Source organism: Mobula birostris, chromosome 15, assembly GCF_030028105.1.
Source record: "Mobula birostris isolate sMobBir1 chromosome 15, sMobBir1.hap1, whole genome shotgun sequence".
In the NCBI taxonomy this organism is placed as follows: Eukaryota; Metazoa; Chordata; class Chondrichthyes; order Myliobatiformes; family Myliobatidae; genus Mobula; species Mobula birostris.
The window spans coordinates 5549057-5568537 of NC_092384.1; the positions used below are offsets into that span (position 1 = coordinate 5549057).

The following is a 19481-nucleotide window of genomic DNA, read 5'->3' on the forward strand; positions in this document are numbered from 1 at the left end:
CTTCACAACCCTATCTACCTGTGATGCCACTTATAAGGAATTATAGATGTGTCCCTTGATTCCTCTGCTCTAAACGCTCCTCTGTGCCCTGCTGCTCACCCTACCCTAACTTGTCCTCCTGAAGTATAACACCTCACACTTGTCTGCATTAAATTCCACCTGCCATTTTTCAGCCACTTTTCCAGCTGGTCCAGTTCCCAGTGTAAGCTTTGATAGCCTTCGCTGCTGACCTCTGTACCCCTAATCTTGGTGTCATCTGCAAATTTGTTGATCCACTCTACCACATTATCATCCAAATCATTAAGTTAAATGACCAACAATGGACCCAGCACAGATCTCTGCAGCACCATTACTCACAGACTTCCAGTCAGGGAGGTAACCATCTACTGCCATTCTTTGGATTTTCCTGCTAAGTCAACGTTGAATCCAATTTACTATTTCAACCTTAATACCAGGTGACTTAACTTTCTGAACAAGCCTCCCAGATAGGATTTTGACAAAGGCCTTGCTATAGTCCATGTAGACGATTCCCACTATCTTTCCTTCATCAACTTTCCTGGTAACTTCATCAAAAAACTCTATAAGATTGGTTAGACACAACCTACCATGCACAAAGCTCTGTTGACTATCTCTGATCAGGCTATCTATCCAAATACTTATATATCCTGTACCTTAGAATACTTTCCAATAATTTACCCGTACTGATGACTGATGTCAGTAACATTGGCCTATAATTCCCTGGCTTATTCTTAGAGCCTTTCTTGAACAATAGAACATTATCACCTATCTTCCAGTCCTCCGGCACCTCACCAATGACCTAGGACATTTTAATACCTCCACCAGGGCCCCTGCAATTTCTGCACAAGACTTCCACACAGTTTCAGGGAACACCGTGTCAGGCTCTGGTGATGTATCCACCCTAATTTGCCTCAAGACAATAAGAATCTCTTCTTCTATAATCTGGATATGATCCATGACCCCACTACTGTTTTGCCTCAGTTCTATAGACTCTATATCCATCTACCGAATAAATACAGATGTAAAGAATCCAATGAAGATCTCCTTAACTTTTTCTGGTCCATGAATAAATGACCACGCTGATCTTCAAGTGGACCAGCTTTGACCCTTGGTTTTCTTTTTCTCTTAATCTATTTTCAGAAGCCCTTGGGTTTCTCTTTTGCCTTGTGTGCCAGAGCAACCTTATGCCTCCTTTTAGCTGTTCTGATTCCCCTGAAGTGTTTTCTTGTGTTTCTTATACTCAAGTGCTTAGCTTGTTCTTTACTGCCTATACCTGTTATGCACCTCCTTCTTCTTCTTAACCAGAGACAATACCCATTGAAAACTTTTTTTTTAGCGTGCCACACCAGACAGTCAGCCATTCTTGTCTGGCGCGTGGTGACAGGATTGGTCTCCTTTCAGATTAACCAGGTCACAATATGAACGTTCCCGACTTTATCCTTTTTTTTTTACGAGGCCGAGTGGCTAGCTCGACGCTCAACCCGGCACAGATGGAAAGCGTGCTAGGGGGGTGGCCCAACTTGGATTCGAACTCGGGAGCCTTCGCTCCGAAGTCCGGCGCTGATGCCATTGAAATCTAAGGTTCCTTAAGCCTGTTATCCTTGCTTTTCATTCCAACAGGAACAGAAAAACTCTGTAACCTCTATACTTCACTTTTGAAGGCCTCCTACTTACTAAGCATCCCTTTGCTTAAAAACAACCTGTCCCAATGCACACTTGTCAGATCCTTTCTGATGCCATCAAAATTAGCCTTTCTCCAATTCAGAATCTCAGCCCAAGGGCCAGACCTATCCCTCTCCATAATACCTTGAAACTAATGGCATTATGATCACTAGATCCAAAGTTTCTTCTGCTTCACCTGAACTGCACCCTCCTGCTGCATCTCCATTTCTCTTCATTCCCTGGCAATCAAAAAAATCAGCTTTACTTGGAAGATTTTGCATTCTGAGCCCTCAGGTTAAGGAATTACAAGGATTTACAAATTCCAGAGAGAAAGGCTTTTGTAATTGATCTGTTGCAGAACTGTATGGTTTAAGTACAAAATGATAATTTAGGGCATATTCTGAAGTTAGGGTATATTGTAAATATTAACTACACCAGCAACCAATCTTCAGACATGAATGTGGATTGTAGATTAAATTTTAAATGCAGACCTGAACAACAGTTTTTCTGGACCTGTGGACCGCAGTTGATTGCAAACCAGACAATGCTGATTAACATTCATTTTGGGTGTCTGGAGTGTGAGTACAAAGAAGGAGGCATGTGAAAACTATATGTAATTCAAAGGAAGCATTGTAGATGCATTGCGACTGTAGAATTATCCTGCCATTACCTTTGACCTTTAGCATATAAAAATGTCATGTCATATTGGGTTGGTCCTCCAAAAGTGTCTCAATATGATGCCTGTTGCTCATTTTTGTTGAATAAAGTACTTCTATGTCCACTAGCTCCAGTGTCTCCAGTGACCTTGTTGACAGTATAACGTTTGCACAGGCCCCTCTCTCAGGACAAACCCATTCCAGAGAGCCATGCCTTTCACAAAGAAAAGATAACTCTTCCCAGGGCTCCCGCCTGCTGCTCCAGGATCGTTTGCATTACCGGATAATCTCTTTGAAGAAGCGACTCTCAAGGAAGTGATGAGATAACATTTCAAGTTATTAGCTTTAATCATTTTCAGGAAACATAAAAACACACAGTGATGGGTCTGTTTCAGCGCTTTTATCTCCTGGCTCAGAGGTTTTTCTTATATAATATGCAAACACGAAGGGATAAAAATGCATACAACTGCTATGTGTCAGGGTCCCGATAGTAAACAGTAATCCAAAGGCATCCAGTGTGATGAAACAGATCTTGTACATTTGAGTTGCTGACAGTTTTTCCCTTGCTAAGCCCCACCAGGTGGAGTGTGCAAGTTTGGATCATGGTAGCGACAGGGTCAGGAGGAGTGGCAGAGAATGGGCCTGACTTGGTTAGTGAGGTTTGATCAGGCTGACATTCAGAGAGTGGTCAGATCATGGGTTGGAGATTGGTATGCTGTTGGATAACTAGGTGGAGATAGATGTTTAGTCACATGTGGGTAGTCAATCAGATGGTCAATCAGATCTTTGAGGTCAGTTAGACTGGAGAGATTGTAAATAAAGTTGATCAGAATAACCATGATGGTAAATTGCACTGGTAAACTTAGTTTGGTTGTCAGCTGCACAAAAATTGGGCTTGTGGGGTGGACCTACAGGGAAGACAATGGATGTCTCCGATTTCCCTGAATGAACACCAAAGCAGGGCTTTTCCATCCCACTTTGTGTGGGCAGTCTGCATTGTTCAGGGCCTCAAGTGCACAGAGCAATGAAGGTACACACTACACTTGGCCATCATACACTGTATATATGCACATTGTACTAAGGGTGGACCCAGAATGAATTTCTGAACACTTGTTATCAGTACACTAAACACCAGATGGATTTAGCATTCCACTTTTTCATAAGATTAATTCAGGTAGTGCACAAAACAAAATAGACTATGGATGTGGAATCCGAAACAAAATTGTCTAAATAATGACAAGAGTTTAGTGAAAATATTATTACCTGAATCTTCATTTCTTCCTGGGCCTTGACGGTACCATGGTTGGGCTTTATAGTGAACTCTTTGGGTTTTACTCCAAACCCGATGTTTGTCCAAGAAAGTACCCTTCTGCCATCTAAGCTGTAATTATCACTTGCTGGAGTGACTTCTGCAGTTCCGTCACCAGGGACCCACAAATTAAATCTCATCGGTACAATGGAAGTGTTAATAAGACGACATGATATGGTGCTGGGAAAACCTGGAATTTGGGGAGAAAGGAAGATTTGTAAAAATCACCAAGAACGCATAACTTATAACTTAATCTAAACATATTTTGTAATTGGCAGGCTTCTCAAATCCATGCTCCGTTGTTTCAAAAAAGAAATTGCAACAACGATAGCTAATTCACAAAACCAAAATCAAACTTTGAAATGACATACAACATTTTTATTCCATAGAGCTTTTAATATTTCTATTTTTTATTCTCATAATCATCAAGCATCTCTTTTTCACCTGCTAGCTCAACAATTTCAAACCCGAAACAGGGATGTCAATATGTCTCTTTTTTAGCTAGGCCAGGTAAACAAAAATCCTCCTGAATTTAAAAGCAGAAACTCAAATTCACGCTCTGAATTTTTTTAATGATTTTCAGTTCCCTGGCCCCCACTGCTTTATTTTCACCATGGATGTCCAATCCCTATATACCTCCATCCCCCACCGGGAAGGTCCCAAAGCTCTCCGCTTCTTGTTGGATTCCAGACCTAATCAGTTCCTCTCTACCACCACTCTGCTCTGTCTAGCGGAATTAGTCCTTACTATTAATAACTTCTCCTTTGGCTCCTCCCACTTCCTCCAAACTAAAGGTATAGCCATGGGCACCCGTATGGGTCCCAGCTATACCTGTCTTTTTGCTGGCTTTGTGGAACAATCTATGTTCCGAACCTATTCTGGTATCTGTCCCCCACTTTTCCTTCGCTACATCGACAACTGCGTTAGCGCTGCTTCCTGCATGCATGATGAGCTCGTTGACTTCATTACCTTTGCCTCCAACTTTCACCCTGCCCTCAAGTTTACCTGGTCCATTTCCGACACCTCCCTCCCTTTTCTTGATCTTTCTGTCTCTATCCCTGGAGACAGCTTATCTCCTGATGTTTACTATAAGCCTACGGACTCTCAGAGCTACCTCCTCTTCTCACCCTGTCTCTTGCAAAAATGCCATCCTCTTCTCGCAATTACTCCGTCTCCACCGCATCTGCTCTCAGGATGAGGCTTTTAATTTCAGGACGAAGGAGATGTCCTCCTTCTTTAAAGATAGGGGCTTCCCTTCCTCCACCATCAACTCTGCTCTCAAACACATCTCTCCCATTTCAAGCACATCTGCTCTCACCCCATCCTCCCGCCACCCCACTAGGGATAGGGTTCCCCTTGTCCTCACCTACCACCCCACCAGCCTCCGGGTCCAATGTATAATTCTCTGTAACTTCCACACCTCCAACGGGATCCCACCACTAAGCACATCTTTCCCTCCCCACCTCTCTCTGCTTTCCGCAGGGATCGCTCCCTATGCGACTCCCTTGTCCATTCATCCCCCCCATCCCTCCCCACCGATCTCCCTCCTGGCACTTACCCTTGTAAGCGGAACAAGTGCTACAACACCCTTACACTTCCTCCCTCACCACCATTCAGGGCCCCAGACAGTCCTTCCAGGTGAGGCGGAACTTCACCTGTGAGTCGGTTGGGGTGATATACTGCGTCCGGTGCTCCTGATGCGGCCTTCTATATATTAGCGAGACCCGACACAGGCTGGGAGACCGTTTCACCGAACACCTACACTCTGTCCGCCAGAGAAAGTAGGATCTCCCAGTGGCCACACATTTTAATTCTGCGTCCCATTCCCATTCTGATACGTCTGTCCACGGCCTCCTCTACTGTCAAGATGAAGCCATACTCAGGTTGGAGGAAAAACACCTTATATTCCATCTGGGTAGCCTCCAACCTGATGGCATGAACATTGACTTCTCTAACTTCCGTTAATGGCCCACCTCCCCTTCGTACCCCATCCGTTATTTATTTATTTTTTTATTATTATTAATTTTTTTCTCTCTCTCCTTTTTCTCCCTCTGTCCCTCTCACTATACTCCTTGCCCATCCTCTGGGCTTCCCCCCTTCCCCCTTTCTTTCTCCCTGGGCCTCCTGTCCCATGATCCTCTCATATCCATTTTGCCAATCACCTGTCCAGCTCTTGGCTCCATCCTTCCCCTTCCTGTCTTCTCCTATCATTTTGGATCTCCCCCTCCCCCTCCCACTTTCAAATCTCTTACTATCTCTTCTTTCAGTTAGTCCTGACGAAGGGTCTCGGCCCAAAACTTCGACTGTACCGCTTCCTAGAGATGCTGCCGGGCCTGCTGCGTTCACCAGCAACTTTTATGTGTGTCACTTGTGACGAGAATACACATAGATTAAGAGGTTAGCTGGCCTGGGCTGGCACCAGTGGGATCAACAGTTGGTCTGCCATCTGTCTTCAGGGGAGGGAGAGATAAGGAAAACAATGAAGCAGCATTTGGAGATGTTAATGAAGGAAGGAGAGCTGTCAAGATCGGCTCCCCCTTTGAACCCTGAACTGTTTGAAGTGATGGACAGGCGATACCCCAGCAGGGGGATAAAAAGGGACAGGTTCACTAAGACAAGACACACGACACCCCGAGGTAATGAGACCCTGGAAGCGGTGCATCTCTCACAAGTCGGTGGGAAGTTTTTGGACGGCTGATTGCGGGATCAAGCCATAGATGCTCAGGATGGAAAGGCACGATCGGCGGGAACCTGGTGTGTCCACCCTTGCCTGGGTGCCGGGTTCACCGCAGAGAAACGATCGTATCTGGAAACGGAGGGGTCACGGTCGGTGACCTCAGATCACAAAGGGCTCGCACGAAAGCTGACTGCGAAGGTCTGTGTGTAGAAGCCGTTTGAATACTTATTCGTTTTGCTCTCTCTCTCCTTCCCCCCCACTGTCTGCGAACTGAACTGAACTAAATTGAACTGAACTTTGCGTCACTTTGAAACTGGTCATTTACCCCTAGACAACGATAGAGCTTGATTGATCCTGTTATCTTAATTCTGTGCACATGTGTGTTTATCATTGCTGAACTGTTGCATTTATTATCCTTTTGATTAGAGTACTGTGTTGCTTGTTTCTTTAATAAAACTTTTTTAGTTCTAGTAATCCAGACTCCAACTGAGTGATCCATTTCTGCTGGTTTGGCAACCCAGTTACGGGGTACGTAACACACTCAAAATCATTTCACACTTTCATTCTTCTCTCAGCACCCAGGCAACCAAAATAATTGGGAGACACAGGAAACTGTGGATGCCAGAATCTGGAGCAGAAAACAAAACTGAAGGAACTTAGTGGGTCAGGCAGCATCTGTGGACAAAAATAGACAGTCACATTTCTGGCTGAGTCCGTTCATTTGAACTGAAAGATGGAGGAGCGATATCCTATAAGAAGAGCATAGGAGAAAGTGTAACAGTTATAATGAACCTCTGACTGCAGAAATCCAGCCTGTGGATGTAAAAAGAGCCTAAGCCATCCAAGATGGAAGGGTGATGTTCAGGCCTTGCTATGGAAGGATTTAGGGGAAATCACTACAGTGAGGATAAGGATTATTGGGAGTAGGGTTACAGCAGGGATGGAGCAAACTGTTGAATGGAGGCTGGGCACTAGGATAATCGATGAATTGTGTTCGGGAGAAAGAAGCCATCAGGGCTTGGGTGAAGGGTGGGTTTCAAGTGAAATAGTCATGATATAGGAATAGGTAGAACACAATCGATTTAGAGAAGGCAAGTGACTTCCCAGACAGGAGAAGGAATACTCTATAACCTGTTGACTATATGGAATGTTATAAGTGGCATTCACTTGGTTCCTCCTTTTTAATGTTCTGCTTCTTGAACCTTGGGCAACTGGCATAACATCTGGAAACGGTAAGTCTGCTCATTCTTCTACATTAATGAAGCTGAACACATGGCAACAGATTTCATATTGTAATAGTTTTAAACTTGTCCCATGTAGCTTGCAAAACATTACTTTTCAGTTAGTGACTCAAAACATTAATGGTGCTCAAGTTACTGGACGGGATTCTGAGAGGCAGAATTTAGTGCATTTGGAAAGGCAAGGACTGATTAGGCACCATTGACAAGGTTTTATGTATGGAATATTATTTCACAGATTGAAGTGCCAACCAAAAGGATTGATGAGGACAGGATGGTAGATGTGGTCTTCAAAGACTTTGTTTACAAGTTCTGGGAAGGTGATCCAGAACATTAGCTCACTTGGGATCCAGAGTGAACAAACCAATCGCATATAATATTAACCTGGTGGCGGGAGGCAGAGAGTGACCATGAAGGACCGTTTTTTTTCCAGATTAGAAGCCTGTGACCAGTGGTGTGCCACAGGAATCAGTACTGACTCGCCTGTTGTTTATTACACATGCTATATAAATAATTGAGTACATAGGCTACATGATTAATAAGTTTGCTGATTACACCAAAATTGCTGACAATAAAGGTGGTTGTCCAGGATTACATAAGAAAATTCTCCATGCCAATGAAGATGCTTTCCTATGCTAATCCTATCTGGCTATTTTATTTTTATTTAGAATTGCAGCACGGAATAGGCCCCTCTGGTCCTTTCAGCCACTCTGCCAGCAATCCCGACAACCCCAATTTAACCCTACCTAATCACAAGAGAACTTACAATAACCAATTAACCTACACGGTACGTCTTTGGACTGTGGGACTCTGCTTCCTTGGTCCAAATGTGCAACTATTTCTAAAGGCTTTTTATCAATGTAATCTATTTTCCACACATCTTTAGGACACTATGTCATGTGTTTCTGGTCCAATTTCCATCTGCATTTATTGTTTATTGTATACCCATATCACTTTGCTTCCTTCATCTTCCAAGTTATAATTCACTTTAAAAAAATATCCATACGTTTGATATATAAGAGGAATCGTTCTCAACTTTGCTCATTCATGCTAAGACTTCAAAAACAGAATGTTGTTTCACTTCTGTTCCCGGGCGATATGGCTAAACCTGGTGTGTTCAGCAGTCCACTGATACATCAAAGACGTGTGGATTGCTTACAATGCACTCTCTGCATTAGACATTGTAATAAATCAATTTTCATTCTCCATACTCACTTAGAAGTTTTCAGGCCCCACTTGGAGTGCTGTGCTTAGTTCTGGTTGCCTCACTACAGGAAAGTTGTGGAAACTATAGAAAGGGTGCAGAGGAGATTTACAAGGATGTTGCCTATATTGGGGAGCATGCCTTATGAGAGAAGGTTGAGTGAACTCGGTCTTTTCTCCTTGGAGTGGCGGAGGATGAGAGGTGACCTGATAGAGGTGTATAAGATGATGAGAGGCATTGATCGTGTGGGTGGTCAGAGGCTTTTCCCAGGGCTGAAATGGCTAACACGAGAGGGCACAGTTTTAAGGTGCTTGGAAGTAGGTACAGAGGAGATGTCAGGGGTAAGTTCTTTACGCAGAGAGTGGTGAGTGCATGGAATGGGCTGCCAGTAACAGTGGTGGAGGTGGATACGATAGAGTCTTTTAAGGAACTCCTAGATAGGTACATGGGGCTTAGAAAAATAGAGGGCTATGGGTAACCCGAGATAATTTCTAAAGTAAGTACATGTTCAGCACAGCATTGTGGGCCAAAGGGCCTGTATTGTGTTGTAGGTTTTCATTGTTTCTATGTTTCTTACATCGGGGTCATCAATATTCTTTAACAAACAATCCTTTAACATACTTGTCACTACTTTGTGATGTCTCCAAGACAAAGTAAACATACTATATTTTAAAGGTTTATTTTCAAGATAGCACATTACAAGAGGCTCAAAGCTGCTGTTGCAAATGACTGTGAAAAGGTCACATGATTTGAGAAGCTAACACACCATGAGTATGGAAACAATCCTACACCTCAATACCCAGCACATCAGAGTGGAAAATTGGTAGCCCAAACTTGAGTTACAGCAACAGCAATATTTAATTTTTTTAAACTTGGGTGTTCATTTTGGATATCATTTTAATCTCTATGAGTGTGATTCCAGTCACCAAGAGACACTCACCAGCGAAGGAAAACAACAAACCTCCATATATGCAATATCTTTTATAAAATCATAATATCATGAGGTCCAGAGCAAGCTTCACAAAGAAGTTCTAGAATACTTTTGAAGTAAAACTACCTAGATGCTGGAAATACGCAGCTAGTCATACAGCATGAATACTAATAAAGATCATTGACTTGAATAACCCTACTTCTTTTAGGTCTTTCCAACGTATTTTCAGACCTCAGAATTGTTTATATGCACTCAAAATAGCAGAAAGTTGTGAAGAGTCCATTGGAGAGTCAGTATCAAGACTATAACACTACCTTGACATTGCACTGCAGTACCAGCCTAAACTTTTCAGCTTAGTCTCTGGATTCAGAACAAAAACTATTATCTCCCTGACTAAAGAGACACAAATGCTACCAGTGAACAACATTAACAGCTAACCTTTCCAATTAATATCAAAAACATGGAAACTGGAAGGCAAAGGCACAGTCAATACTCCATTGCTATAGTGATCGATCCTGAACAAAGTGAGCTTCACGCTGTCAATCTTCAATGGAAAAAACTGTCTGGCACCTGATGCTACACAGACTTGGCGAGGAAATTCCATGATCCCCTAGTTTACTAAACTGTGACAATAAATATGGGCATCTTCTCAATCAGTCTCTGGTGACTTTCACACACAGGTAGCTCACATATCACTATTTGCACATTGCATTCACCTCTCTAGAATTCTTTTTATCTCAAAATACCACATCCCTCACAACCCAACTGGTAAAAATCAAACAGCCACAAACTTTAGAAACATTCAGCAGATCAGACAGTGTCTGCGGAATGAGAAAAACTTAAGGTTGAAGAGTTAATGTCAGGGGAAGAGAGATAGCACATTAGTTTGGGGTGCAGAGGGATGGATAGGACAGTGGGAATATCTCTGATGGGGTGAGAACAAAGTTGCCATGAGAAAGCTTGTTGACGTCATCCTCTCAACAGTTAATGGGAAAGGTAGAGTTGGAGGAAATAAAATAAAGTCATAAACTGAGTAAAATTCAATTGTGAGAATGCAAGAATAGAAATTTAAGATGCAGGGCTTTGGAACGTGCTCAGCCGATCAGATAGTGCCAACAATGAGAGAACTGTGCCAATTTCACAGATGGCTGACCACAGCAGAAATGGCTAATTCTGCTACAGACCAAGAAAACAAGAAATCCTAAGTTGAAATACTCCAGGTCAAGTCCATATGATGACTTGCAATGTGCTCAGACAGAAAATAAGGTGCTATTCAAGTTCAAATTTATTCTCATTCAACTGTACATACGTATACCACCAAACGAAACAATGTTTTTCCGGACTAAAGTGCACAACCAAGTACATATAACTCAGATATAATACATAAAGTAATAATATCATTATTACAGTACATTAACAAATAATAAGGCGCATTTGTGACACAAGTTAAGAAGTAAACAGTATAATGCTACTTGTGCTTCATACATGATGAGACCCGAACATTGGCAGGGAGTACAGTAGTCTTACGTCCTGGAAGGAAAAGCTGTTTCCTTCATAACAGTTCTTGTCCTAATGAATACCTCCTGCCTGATGGTAGATGAACGGGAGGGATCATTGACAATGCTGATGCCCCTGCGTATGCAACACTCCTGATAAATACCTCTGGAGGATGGAAGAGACACCCCAATAATTCTCTCGTCAGTGCTCGCAATCTTTTATAAGGTCTTGCAGTCAGATACCTTACAATTCCCCAAGCAGGCAGTGAAGAAACTGGTCAGGATATTCTTGTTGGTGCTCCTGGAAACATTGGTCAGAATACTGGGAGGGAGGGGGAGGGGTTTGCCTCAAACCTCACTCTCTCTTCAGGAAATAGAGACACTGCTGTTCTTTCTTGATCAAAGAGGTGGTGTTGAGAGACCAGGTGAGATTGTCTGTTATGTGCACTCCCAGAAACTTGGTGATCCTAACTCTCTCCACAGATGAGCCATGTATGTGCAGTGAGGAGTTATTAGCCAGCAGCTTCCTAACGTCCACAATCATCATCTATATAACCATATAACAATTACAGCACGGAAACAGGCCATCTCGGCCCTTCTAGTCCATGCCAAACTCTTACTCTCACCTAGTCCCACCGACCTGCACTCAACCCATAACCCTCCATTCCTTTCCTGTCCATATAGCTATCCAATTTAACTTTAAACGACAACATCGTACCTGCCTCGTAACAAAACAAAGATTAGTGATTAACGGGTCCCTTTCGGAATGGTAGGCGGTGACCAGTGGGGTACTGCAGGGTTCAGTGCTGGGACCGCAGCTGTTTACAATATATAATGATTTAGATGAGGGAATTAAAAGTAACATTAGCAACTTTGCCGATGACACAAAGCTGGGTGGCAGTGTGAAATGTGAGGAGGATGTTTTGAGAATGCAGGGTGACTTGGACAGGCTGGGTGAGTGGGCAGATACATGGCAGATGCAGTTTAATGTGGATAAATGTGAGTTTATCCACTTTGGTGGTGAGAACGGGAAGGCAGATTATTATCTAAATGGAGTCAAGTTAGGAAAAGGGGAAGCACAACGAGATCTAGGTGTTCTTGTACATCAGTCACTGAAAGCAAGCATGCAAGTACAGCAGGCAGTGAAGAAAGCTAATGGCATGCTGGCCTTCATAACAAGGGGAATTGAGCATAAGAGCAAAGAGGTCCTTCTGCGGCTGTACAGGGCCCTGGTGAGACCACACCTGGAGTACTGTGTGCAGTTTTGGTCTCCAAATTTGAGGAAGGACATTCTTGCTATTGAGGGAGTGCAGCGTAGGTTCACAAGGTTAATTCCCAGGATGGCAGGACTGTCGTATGTCAAAAGGTTGGAGCGACTGGGCTTGTATACTCTAGAACTTAGAAGGCTGAGAGGGGATCTTATTGAAACATAAGATTATTAAGGGATTGGACACGCTGGATGCAGGAAGCATGTTCCCGCTGATGGGTGAGTCCAGAACCAGAGGCCACAGTTTAAGAATTAGGGGTAGGCCATTTAGAACGGAGTTCAGGAAAAACTTTATCATCCAGAGAGTGGTGGATATATGGAATGCTCTGCCCCAGAAGGCTGTGGAGGCCAAGTCTCTGGATGCTTTCAAAAAAGAGATGGATAGAGCTCTTAAAGATAGTGGAATCAAAGGCTATGGGGATAAGGCAAGAACTGGATACTGATTGTGGATGATCAGCCATGATCACAGTGAATGGCGGTGCTGGCTCGAAGGGCCGAATGGCCTACTCCTGCACCTATTGTCCATTGTCGCCTTTTTATTCTAGTCCTCTCAAAATGAATCTGACATCACATTTGCCTGACTCACCACTGACTCAGCCTGCAAATTAACCTTTAAGTAATCCAGCACAAGGGCTCCCCTTTGCATCTCCGATTTTTGAATATTTGCTCAATTTATAAAATAGTCTATGCTTTTATTTCTTCTATCAAAGTGCACGACCATACACTTTCCAAGACAGTATTCCATCTGCCACTTCTTTGCCCATTTTCCTCAACTGTCTAAGTCCTTCTGTAGCCTCTCTGCTTTCTCAGAAGTACCTACCCCTCCACCCATCTTCGTAATGTCCACAAACATGGCCTCAAAGCCATCAATTCTGTCATACAAATCAATGACACATAACATGAAAAGAATTGGCCACAACACAGACCCCTGAAGTACACCACTAGTTACCGGCAGCCAACCAGAAAAGGCTCCTTTTATTCCACTCTTTGCCTCCTGCCAATCAGTCAATGCACTATCCATGCTAGTATCTTTCCTGTTATACCATAGGCTCTTAACTTGTTAAGCAGCCTCATATGTGGCACCTTGTCAAAGGCCTTCTGAAAACAAAGCACCATTTATTTATTTATTGAGATACCAAGCAGAATAGGCTCTCCTGGCCCTTCAAGCCGCACTGCCCAGCAAACCTCGGTTTAACTCTAGCCTAATCACGGGACAATTTACAATGACCAAGGCTAAGTGGCCTCCAGCAAGCCATCAGAGGGAGTGGTTGCAGTTTGAGGAGGGCATATTGAGGCAATAGCCAAGAGAGATGTCAATGGATGACTCCAAACCATGTCAAGTATCATTATCAGCTTTACTACTGAGAGATTCATCTAGTAGAAAAGAACGCCAGCAAAGTCCCTGACATGATCAATCGTAGGACAGCCAAAATACAGCAGCTGTGTCAAGAGATCTGATCCCTAGCTGAACAGTGCAGGGCAGTAAGTGAAGAAGAGCTCTGTAACATTCTGAGAAGTAAGCTAGTGAGCTTATGACACTGTGTATGGAGAATGGCATAGAATACAGGGAAGAGAGAGAGCCAGTTATTGAGCTGCCTTTATAGCAAACCTCAGTGGATTCACCAAGCAGCTGCTCTCACATACTCCGAACATGAGATGGATCTATACCTTCAGAACTCCCTCAGTAACTCAGAAAGGGAGCAGGAGCTAGGAGACCATAGCACCTTAGAACATCCTCCTCCTTATGTTGGGTACTAAGGAGCCCAGCTGGAAGGAGGTCCAGGAGGTAGTCAGAGCAGCCAGAGCTAGTTCTGCCCATGGCTCTAGCGGATTATATTACAAGGACTGCCCTAAGCTCCTCCAGTGTTGAAAATACTTTAATGTTCTCTGCTGTAGGGAAAAGATCTTTGATCAGTGGAGGCGTGCAGTGGGAGTCTGGATCCCCAAAGAAGAGATCCCAAAGGACATTGAGCAGTTTAGATTTATCTCGCTGCTTAGTGTGAAGGGAAGATATTTTTCAGTTTCATTTTTTGTTGCTTGACTGAGTTTCTCCTCAAAAATGGCTACATTGATATATCTGTAAGAAAGGAGGGATTTCCAGAGTGTTATGCACCAGCAGCAATAGATATGAAATTGAGTCAGGTTTTTATAAATAAACAACAAAATTTATTAACTTCTACTCAAGAATATAGAAAAGGAAACAAAACAACTCACTTAAATGGAAGTTAACAGTGTTATGCGTCTTTAGTTATCAAACAGCCCAACTTAAAGACAATTCTTAACAGATCTTACTCAAACACAGTCTTAAGGTGGCAGTTCAAAGAGTCCAAGTGATTTATAAAATAAGTGAGAGGAGAGACTTCCCCAACCAGCGATGAAGAAAAGACGAAACTGCTGATGCAGATCCCAGCTAAGAAATGCCTTGTCCGAAGAGATCATGAAGAATAAGATTTCTCACAGTAACTGACCTTTTGCTGGAGGTGGTCACCACACAACACCCGAGACCATGCAGGGGTTAACCAAAAGTGTGTGCTACAATACCCGTATGGACCATACCAAATGTCAATCACAGAACGCCATTGATTTCTTGGGTTCGTACGAAGCTGGTAATTCTTCACTCTCTCTCTCTCTCCTACAATTATGTAACCACCGACTGTGACTCCCCATCAAAAACTACTACTCAACAAACTGCCATCTCCCCTTTTATACTGGTTGGAATATGCTATCACATGACATCACATCACCCCACTATCACAACATTTACATCATGCCAATATCACGATACAATTACATCATGCTCACGAGATACTCACGGGACAGGTAACAAGAGTGCCAGGGTACCTGGAACAGATGGGTGTGATTTCCCAGTTGATCAGGGAAGCATGAAGGAAAGCGAGACCTCGTCATACTGTAGCTAGACCTTGCCAGTCCTCATCCTGGACTACTACAGGAACTTCAGATTGAGAGTCCCTTCAGTAACGACTACATCAGGCTGGCACCAGCTTGAGAAGGGGTATTATACCTCTAACAAAGATAGGTATGCGGCAACTCCCAATCAGAGCCTTCAAGGATGATCTCACAGTGAGAACTACATCAGTCCCAAGGTACAGATGGATCCCCTAGTTGTGAGAGAGGCTCATCGCATGAGCAAGGATGAGCTTTAAGCCAGAGAAATCCAGGTCTCTGGTAGCTGAGAAAAACAGAGTCACAGACAAGTTCCATTGCTGCTGTACAGAGATTCCAAAGTCTTCTCAACAGGCAGTGAGGTCTGGATGGGCAGGAAATGGAAAGCCAAGGATCCATTGGAGATGGCTTAGTCACATTTGAGGCACAGGAATCTTGGAGGTACAGTGGCATCTGGTCAGGCAGGGCTAAGGAGCTTCCCTTCAACCCGCTTCGACAGGGCCCAGGGTGGGGACAGACACAAACTTGTCCAGGAAGAGGTGCAAATAGCTGTCAAGAAAGTGAGTACCACCAGGATGGCAAAGAACTTGGATAGGTGTGAGAGTGCACTGAAGCAGAAGATCTCCTGGTCCAACATCTAGCAGGCAGAATCCCAGCACATTAAGTTCATGATCCAAGCTATGTACAATGTCCTGTCTAGTCCAGTGAACCTTTTTGTTTGTGATCGAAGTGAGGCACCATCATGACTGCCCTGCCTTGGCAGAGGGACCCTGGAACACATCCTCAGCAGCTGCCCAAAAGCTCTGGAGAAGGCCACTACTGCTGCCACATGACTAGCTGCTGAATGCATTAACAACAATAGGCACTCCCGATAACCCAGAAAGCCCAAAGTCTTTGTTAAACCAACCACAGCCTCAGCCCAGATCACCAACAGGATTGCTTACCACGGCCTCTGACTGGCAACTGAAAGTCGATCTGGGTAAGCAATTAAAGTTCCCTGAAATAACTGCATCATCACTGACCCTGAGGCCTGACATGGCTATTCCGTCAGAAACCTTGAAGCAGGTGGTCATGGTACCACCGACAATGCCTTGGATTGAGAATTGAGGGTTGAACATTAGAAAGCCAAATACCAGGAGCTGGTAGAGCAGTGCCAGAGAAAGGGGTGCCGGGCACGATCAGAGCCGATAAAGGTGGCGTGTAGAGGTTTTGTGGCTGCCCACTGTGCAGAACCTGCTCTCTCTGTGATATTACAGTGATTGTAAAGAAAAGCCATCAGGACCATTGCAGGGGTTGCCGAGTGAGCCTCCAGATGGCTAAGGATCAAAAGGTAAACCCATGGACCAATGCTGCTGGGACACAAACCAGAGCCTGATCAACTCCAACTGGGCTGCCTGGGCAAGACCTGAAACACCCAGTGACCCCAGGTTACATCACAATGATGTGTCCCAGAGCATCCTATGATGTATTCAACAATGACCAGTTAACCTACTAACCAGTGTGGCTTTGGACTGTGAGAGAAAACCGGAGGACCCAGGGAGACCGGGGAAAACTCCTTACAGACAGTGGTCGGAGTGGAGTGCAGAGGCTATGCATTCATCAGTACTCCGATTTGAGTGATAAACAAACTGGAAAGGATCCAATGTAGCAGCAGCAGAAAGCACTGCAGTGCCTCGACTGGCTTAGGAGTTAGTGAAGATTCAGCATGACATCCAAAACTTTGAAAAACTTCCATAAATGTGTCATGGAGAGTATATTGATTAGCTACATCATAGCCTGGTATGGAAACATCAGTGCCCTTGAATGGAAAATGTGAAAAAAAAGTGGATACAGCCAAGTTCATCGGAGGTAAAGCCATAGAAAACCATAGAAACCATAGAAACTACTGCACAGAAACAGGCCTTTTGGCCCTTCTTGGCTGTGCCGAAACATTTTCTGCCTAGTCCCACTGACCTGCACCTGGAACATATCCCTCCATACACCTCTCATCCATGTATCTGTCCAATTTATTCTTAAATGTTAAAAATGAACCCGCATTTACCACCTCGTCTGGCAGCTCATTCCATACTCCCACCACTCTCTGTGTGAGGAAACCCCCCCCCCAATGTTCCATTTAAACTTTTCCCCCCTCACCCTTAACCCATTTCCTCTGGTTTTATTCTCTCCTTGCCTCAGTGCCCTCCCCATTATTAGGAGCCTCTACATGGAACGTTGCTGCAGGAAACCACCATCCAGGTGCATTATCAGCCCCCGCAGCTTTACATGGGTTGACCCTGATCCCCACAGCAGCTGTGGCCAGATGGAGTCCCTGCTCCTTGGTCGTGAAGGGGGAAGGGGGGCCTTTCTCACCAGCACATCCATGCGCAAACCGAGCCCAAGTGACATTCAGCCCAGCTCTCAGGAAGAGAAGTGTCACTGTCGTTGACTCACAGGATGGACTTTTAATCTGTTATGGTCCGATGCCCTACCACATGTGTCAGATGTCTCTACTGTCACAGAAATTACTGTGAATAATCCCGTTTTGCATTCTTGATGGTGCAGGAAAGTGTAGTTCTTACCGACATGAGAACTGTTTTATATCCAATCTGAAGGCAGCGTCCCAATCTCTCATCTGTGCCTGGACCTCTGCTGTCAGCATGGCTTCTGATACTGTCCGCACTTAGATGTTTTCAATACTAGTGACATCCTCAACGCACTTCTCTATGTACCCAGTCATATATCTCGCATATTTATCAATGTTAATGTGATGGTCATAGGAAGCCACCTTCCTGAAACTGATGACTCCAACATCATATATGTACAAGTATACCACTGTTACCAAAGTTGGTGATGAATCAGCATACATGTGTCATAAGGAGGTGGCTGGGATGGGCCAAAGTGCAAGACACAGACACTGAAGTACTAGCGAAAGGACGAGGATAAAGGGTGAGGGCTAGGACCTGGACACAAAAACGGGGAACCCAGAACAGGACTGGGCAAGAGAGTTAGAAGCCAGGGCTTGGACTCCAAGCCAGAGACTGGACAAGGGTCCAGAACCTGGGTCTTGCCTCTGGCTCAGACCCCAGAACTAGGCAAGGATGTGACTTGGCTGGCAGGCAGGACGAGGCTGGAGTCTTCAGGCTTGAGGCGAGGCTGGAGACTTGAGACCAGAGACTTGGGGCGAGGCCGGAGACCGGAGACTTGGGGCGAGGCCGGAAACCAGAGACTTGGGGTGAGGCCGGAGACCAGAGACCTGGGGTGAGGCTGGAGACCAGAGACTTGGGGTGAGGCTGGAGACCAGAGGCTTGAGACCAGGGACTTGAGACAAGGCTTGAGACCAGAGGCTTGAGGCTTGGGGTCTTGAAGCTCCTCCTGGGCAGGGTGCTGTACTCCACCCGATGGAGGCAAGGGACAGGAAGGGACAGAACCAACCGCAGGGTAACGGCACTACAGCTTGGCTTACCCGACGGAGGCAAGGGACAGCAAGGGAGCTAGGTACAGGGTGGCTCCAAGACAAGACTACAGTCAAAGTGAGGCGAGAGTTACCGGCAAGACAAGGCAGGGCTTCAGGTGAGGAAACAGAAGGTAAGGGAAGGGATATGAGGAGTAAGGACAAGAACAATCCAGCAGCCACTCCCTGGTCTCTGGAGGTATTTATGCAGCCAGCCCCAATGAGAATCAGCTGCTGCAATTAGTGTTCAACAAGAACAGAAACAGGGTAGACAGGAAAACCTGGAGCAGGGGTCGATGGACCAGACCTTAAACCGGAATGCAGACCTCACGGACCGGACCATGGCAACATGAGGGATATTGAAAATTTGGCTGACCGGTGTAATACAACAACTACTCACTCAACGTCAATAAAACCAAGGAACTGATTATAGACTTCAGGAGAGGGAAACCAGAAGTCCATGAGCCAGTACTCACCGGAAGATGAGGTCAGTAACTTTAAAATTCTGAGTGTCACTATCTCAGAGGACCTGTCTTGGATGCATCATATAACTATAATTGCATAAAAAGCACAACAGCACCTCTACTTCCTCAGGAGTCTGTAGAGATTCTGCATATCATCAAAAATCTTGACAAAACTTCGATAGATGTGTGGTGGAGAGTGTGCTGACTGCTGCATTACAGCCTGAT

The 19481-nt window shown here is 44.6% G+C and overlaps 1 protein-coding gene across 9 annotated transcripts in view; it reads right to left on the bottom strand.

Annotated features, from left to right (window-relative positions):
- Positions 1-19481, bottom strand: part of hydin (HYDIN axonemal central pair apparatus protein) — a 981559-nt gene that overhangs the window by 666133 nt on the left and 295945 nt on the right. For all 9 annotated transcript variants that reach the window (XM_072279252.1, XM_072279251.1, XM_072279249.1 and 6 more), the window contains one exon: positions 3600-3835. In XM_072279252.1, the coding sequence (XP_072135353.1) occupies positions 3600-3835 (236 nt within the window). The remainder of the gene's footprint in view (positions 1-3599; positions 3836-19481) is intronic.